The 6,735-nt window shown below is 37.8% G+C and overlaps 1 protein-coding gene across 4 annotated transcripts in view; it reads right to left on the bottom strand.

Annotated features, from left to right (window-relative positions):
- The window catches only part of VTI1A (vesicle transport through interaction with t-SNAREs 1A), a 278,533-nt gene that overhangs the window by 10,729 nt on the left and 261,069 nt on the right, over positions 1-6,735 (bottom strand). For all 4 annotated transcript variants that reach the window (XM_030488676.1, XM_030488674.1, XM_030488678.1 and 1 more), the window contains one exon: positions 1-1,193. This exon is cut by the window's left edge and continues 10,729 nt beyond it. Coding sequence is in view for 2 of the 4 variants with exons in the window: in XM_030488674.1 (XP_030344534.1) it covers positions 1,100-1,193 (94 nt within the window). In the remaining 2 variants the exon portion in view is untranslated. The remainder of the gene's footprint in view (positions 1,194-6,735) is intronic.

The raw sequence follows: 6,735 nt of genomic DNA, 5'->3' as shown, positions 1-6,735 counted from the left end.
ATAGACCTTTTCTGGAGTTATAAGCTTAATTATAAGCCAAATGACCTAGACCTGCCTATAGGAGAAGCACAGCCAATAAGAAAAGAGAAACAGCTCATTTACACACAGTTAGATGAAACTATGATATATTATACCAGCTAAAGGCATGTATAAATTAACACTTTTACAGTTTCTGTTTAAAAAGGGGATTATCCCATCAGAACTGAATACACTAAAAATATCTCCAACATGCAGTCTCAACATAGTCAGGCCAATATTAAAAATCTAGATTTTCATTTAATTCACTGTAATCATGTATTTGTCACTTAACTATTACTTAGGATCTCTTTATAAATCCTCAATTAGGGCCTAGTGTGTCTGCTTATTGGTACGTATATTAACACTGGAAGATTTAAAAGAGATTCAACAGATGGGCTGTGGCCACAACTACATTTTGGGTACGTGATGCATTATCATGATCTTGATGAAAGTGGAGTTGTTTTGAAAAAGCAGAAAAGAAATCCTATTAAAAAAAAAAATGTTAAATAGAGTGCTGGATCCACACCAGATATTAAACATCATCCTAAGGTTGCTCTCTTTTTAAAACTAACTACTGTTCTTAACCGGGTTACATCTATTACGATAATTCACGATCTCAAGTTAGTCACAGGAGACAGGTTCACTTTCTACATGCTTTGGTCTTTGCTTTACTTATATTCTATATCACAGAAGGTCAGATACTGCTTGATATTCATATACCCCGTGTAGCACAAGAAAAGTGCAAAGACCCCTCTTCCCTGGCTAAACTTACAGGCTAATTGTCTGGGGTAGAATTCAACACATGGTAAGTCTTTTTATACCAGAACAAGCCTTCACCCCAACAAATATTAAGCTTCTGAAAACACTCAGATAAAGACAAAACTGTAGGAAATAATAATCAACGCCACATGCCATCAACTATGCCATCCATAATACAAAATATTTTACACCACTTGCACCTGAGTTGAAGAGTGGAAAAGAGAGGGAGACTCTGTCAGTGCAAGAGAATGATTCATGTGACCACTTTGTCTTAATTACTTCGAACAAGCAGTTTGTTGCTGTTTAGTGAAGAACAAAGATATCAGCGTCCCCTGACAGAAAAAAAAATAGCCATCATGGTGGTGAAGATAATGATGACTGCCAGAACCACGATCAAAATCCGGTTTTGGATGATCCTGAAAAATAGCAGAAGAGAGAAAAAAAAAGGTGAATAAACCCCCAAAATAAATCAAAATAGCAGAACATATATATATAAATCATAAAAAGAATCACACAGATAAATATCTTGGAGAAAAGACATATGCCCACAAATTTAGGATTTTTTACACCATTCTGAATATATTGATTGTTTATTACTTCTTTCAAAACCCAGTGCTTTCAAACATTTCTTTATGCAGCTATTAAATCCAACTTTTGCATCCAGGAAAGAATTAGACTTTTCTTAATTACTTGTATACATATTAGGATAACTGAAATACATAATGTTAGAATTTATTAACCTAAGAACAAATGAAATAATTAGTCTTCTGTCGATGCAATCCAAGCAGGGTGGTTTGTAATAGTAAATATCATCATATTTTTTAAAGCTGTTCTGAAATCTTCACAGCTTTTTTAATCTGAACAGAAACAATTTATTAATTTTCAAGGGATTTTACTGTTACGGTACAAGATTTCAAGGAAACACATGTCAATGAGATACTTACTTGTACTAAAATACCAAGGGAAAAGTATAAAAGATAGTTTTGAAGAAAAAGATGATATAAAGAAGCAAGTGTCAAACTGTGAAGCTTATGTTGTAAAAGCATCCTCTGTCTCTGTAGCATACCTTTACTTATGGTAATAGGCAAATGTTACATTTTCTATGTAGTGTAAAAAAAAAAAAGGAAATTAGTAATAATAAAAAGATGCCAGAAGTAGAAAGTCCTAATATTGTTCAAGCATTTGTTGGGAGAAATCCCTGCTTCTAAAATCACACACCACATCACTTCAGATTTTGCTGAAATTAATAGGTCAATTAAAATGAATAAAAAAAATCAACAAACAGTAGAATTTGAAGCATTTTACAGGAGGATTTGGATTGTAAGAATTCAGAGTTTGTTATTCCATTCTCATAGAGGAGGAATAATATTGTCACAGGCTTCATGAAACAGGAACTTTAGCAAAATGTATTTCTACATGAAGCATATAATCGGAATTGGAGACGTACAACAAAAAAACCCCAACAACCAAATGCAACACAAGCACCCTAAGTTATATTTATTTTTTCTCAGGCTTCTACAAACCAAACCAAACCAAAGCTTTTACCAATCAAACAATGGTAACAAGAGGTAAAACTGTGTTTTGTGAAACATCAAACTAAGTACAAGGCTCTAACCTGAAGACAGGGAATGTAATGTGTTAAAATGAGCATATTTCATGCAGTGAAAGAGAGAAGAAACTCTAGAGAGCAGAGGGGAGTTTTCCTTGGTAATGTTTTTCATTTGGATGCGGGTGGATATACATATAAATTATATTGGAAAGTGTAAAGAAAAATGCAGTTTTAACCAACTCCAGCTCTCTCCTTGCTTACCCCCCACCTAAAGAAAAAGCAGTAAATGGATGGATGAAAACTGTCACATCAGACAGACACCCTCCCCTGTGACACTCTAAAAGGACTAGCTCTCTATCCTCCTGACAGGTTACAAAATGATCACATTTGCTGACACGTCTTCCGCAAAACTGCTTTAGTGTTTGTGTCCACTTTCCTAGCAGGAGATGAATGGGCTGCTTTGTCCTCATTTATCACTTAAAGCTGAACTAAGATCTGTCTCGTTTATTTTTCCCTTCCTCACTAGAAAGGCTCAACCACAGCATTAATTCTTTCGCGATGACAGCTAATTCAAACTTAACAGGCAATATTTACTCTGCCAAAAGGATGAGGAGGAGGGAGGGATGTTCCTCACTCCTTTTTCTCCTCTAAAAAAAAAAAAAGTGTAGCAGGCTAACAAAATAAAGCTAATTAAGGGCTTTTGGTTCTTGTTGGTTTGCACTTCGGTTTAACACCTGAACTTACAAGCTTCTCTTTTGTGGCGGGGTGTGACATTCTTTGCCAAACACCTGATAACAAACGATTTGCCCAGGCAAATGCATGAAAACCAGAATATATATTTACTCACTCGCTCCCATCACTCCTGAAAAGACACTCAGCAAAATTGAAACTCAGCAGTGAAATAGATTAAAAGCATGAAAACTCTTAAAACATTCAGCCTTAAGTAATACACAGTGCAGCTGGCTTGACAACCATTTCATTTGTGGGATGTGGGCCCCAAGGCATCCATAATGCTAATTTACAAAGGATTAACTGTGAGTGAAACTCGCTTAATCTAACACATAGTTAGGCAAAGGCATACATAACACACTGAGTGTTTAAATCAGCTCCTCCTATCTCCGGCCCACTGGAAAAGAATTTCATCATCTGAGACTTAAAATTAGAGAAAAATCAAAAAAGCATTGAATCCTCCAAATGCTTTATTTTTAATAATCTGGCAGCACACACCCAGCTGCAAGATTAGTTAATCAGTGTCCCTAAAAAATCCTTGTCAGGAGCACACTGAGTGAGGCATGCTGCCACCTGTATCTGCTAATTGAAGGTTCACTTACGGTGTGAATCTAGGAAATACATATCAAAGTTCAATTTCCAGGAATCTGAATTAGTCTGCACAGTGCAGCAAAAGAATATCATATTAAAAGGAACAAATTAATCATGAAATAGGATGGATGTTATCAACAGACTCCTATGCTCAAGCATTATATACTTTTAATATTCAAGCCCACAGTTAAAGATTAATTTTATGTCTTTAAAAAGAGAATAACATTGAGTTTTACTGTTTTACTTTCAAGTGAGCATGCAAAATTAAAGTAACTGCAAACTGCCAGAAGGATGAGGCTAGGAGGAGAATGACAGAGCTGTTTGGTAGCAGCAGGATGGTCTTGAGGGGGGCTTAGCAAGCGGTGCGTGTTGAAGTCTGAGTCTGGGAGCTACTGCTCAGACAGAGAACACAAGTTCTGGATGCCAGCACATTTCAGATCTCAAAGTCAACAGGCAAGGGCGACCCTTCAGACCAAAGAAAAAATCAATAGGAAAGGGGATTTTGAGTGATCCAAGACAGTCAAGCCAGCTCACAGTGGTAGAACAATGGTTGGCATTGGCAGGACCCATCTGTAGGGAAGCCTATAGTACTGTCACAGCCAGACACTGCCAGTGGGTATTGCTCTAGGCAAAGCATCAAGAAATTTAAGTGGGGAAGGGAGTGATAATACCAAAGGAGAAGAAAATGGGGCCTAACATTCACTACAAAAAATCCCAAAGGCTAACATGCTCTCAAGAAGCAGATGATAGTCTTTTATCTCTATTACACCTTAAATTCAATGAAATCTGGTGAATGAGGAAGCCCAGATTCTTCTTTGAAAATGCAAAGCATGTTTACAGGGTAAATAATTTAAGAAAGAATATATACTTGAAAGAAGACACCCATTGAAACACCCATGGCTAAAATGCCTGAAGGCAAAAACTTGTGCATTTGCATGCTGCATTTTATTAAGTTAGCACACTGTAGCTTTAAAAGAATGCATGGCCAAATTAAGAGGAATGTGTGACTGAAACATCAAGGATTCCTCAAGTTTACATTATGAATCATAGTGCTGTTGATATGAGATGAATTAACCATTTAGTCGATGCAGCGTAGGCACTGAACTCACACCAAGTTCTGCTGGAGCCCGGCGCGCTGGAGCTCGTTAACAGCCAATGTCTACTGTTCCTTTCATACTTGAAACTCTAGGAGCACAAGGGCTCATTCTGCTTTGAGTGAGAAGCGACGAAAATCTGTGCTTTTAAACCAAGTTCCATCTAGTTTATCATGGACAGCAGCCCAAAACATTTGGGTGCAAAACCACATAGAAACAGTAACTAAAGCAGATGCGAGGGTAATGTTAAGTGACGTGTTGGAAGAGCACGCTGGGCTAACAACACAGAAAGCTCATCCCACTCCTGATGAATTTCCTTCTGCTCCTCCCTTCTAAATGCCTGACCCTCTCTCCCGGCTTCTGGTCACAGTGCCTAACCTCTGACCACTGGTGCATTGGAGGCACCCTCCAGCCAGTGCCAACTTTGTGAGATGAAGAATGACACTCTGCTTTTGGGGATCACCACTTTTATGCACACAGCGACCACTGCTTTGCAGAAGTCTCACATCCAGTACCAAACACCGATGTTCCCGGCGAATCAGTTCCCCCCACTCCCACCATGGCAAAAAATGTACTGCCTTTCCACATTTCAAAACCCAAAATGATTCCTTCCTCTCGGTAGCTTCATGCACACATGCACACAATGCGTCTAACTCTGTGACATGTTTAGATCTGCTCCATATAAACACAAAGCAGTTCCCGAATAAGCTTTTGCAAACCTTACATTAAGGATGCCAACCGTGTTTAAACCTTTTTACAAAACTGCATTCATTAGCAGGGGAGTGCACGACATCTATATGGGTTCAGCCTGATGTCTTGCACATGTCTTAGTGCCTGATTGACCAGCATTGAATAATGATGCCTTGCCATTAAGCACTGATGGTACAATAACAATTGTCATGAAAATTAGCAATCTCGGTAACATGTTAACAAAATACAGGATATAAACGAACCAGTGCAGCCTCCGGGTGCATAAAGAGTTTTGTGTCCTTTACTTGAAATAATGAAGACTACACGCAGAATACTGCAAAAATTTCTTACAGAAGCTCAACTCTGACACTGATACAAATAAAAAAAGTACAAACGGCTTGGGGGATCAGTTAGCACACATTCATTACAACACAAGGCTTTATTCTTAAAGCAAGCATCTTGAAAAATAGTGTCCTCAAGAACACAGACTGATTGATGAGGGAGCACTGTCCAACAGTGTTTCACTGTAATACATGTATTTAAGATTTACCTAGAGGTCATTCCTATCAGTTTACTGGGCAGAAAGGTTTGTTCTCTGTATACATGACTACATTTTAAATAGCCACTTTGAATACTTGGCTATTGCATTTTTGGGTGCCCTATTATTTGTGATGGGCAGTATTTGCTAACTTGCAGGAAAATAGGTGCATGATGCAGATCAGTGGTAAGTGATTTTTAAGTGCCCAGTATTCATGTGCAAATCAGTAGATTCAAACAAACACAAAGTGTAGGTCTAGTCACTTAGGGAAATACATACCGGGCAAAACTAAATGTGAATTTAAACTAATATAGCTATACTCAGATACCTTCTGGACAGACACCGTTATTACTAGATATAACGACATCCTTGTTACAATATATCAGGAGCTTTCAAAAGGGTGCACTAGACCCCACACAGGGGAATAAAATGTTATGATTGGTAAAGCAAAGCCTTAGATACATAATGATAAATCTCTATGTTCAGAGTATCTGGGGGCTGTTCAAGTAACTATTCATCTTTTCCATCTTTAGGTTTAAGAATGCTTTTCTTAAATAAAAGCAACTGAAAAGAACTAGACAGGCTGTGGCAAAACATAAAGACATGGCAACCTACTGAAATAAAAGAGTAAGAGAGCCCTGACTCGCAAAATTACAGCTGGTTGGAAGTATTTGACTTGAGACATTTTTCATCATTAACAACTGAAATTAACAAACAAATACCAGTGAAAATATCTGCACAAGTTGCATACAACTCCTTGGCCCTCT

Source organism: Strigops habroptila, chromosome 5 (genome assembly GCF_004027225.2).
Source record: "Strigops habroptila isolate Jane chromosome 5, bStrHab1.2.pri, whole genome shotgun sequence".
NCBI classification, from domain to species: Eukaryota; Metazoa; Chordata; class Aves; order Psittaciformes; family Psittacidae; genus Strigops; species Strigops habroptila.
This window is presented reverse-complemented; position numbering and strand designations above follow the sequence as displayed.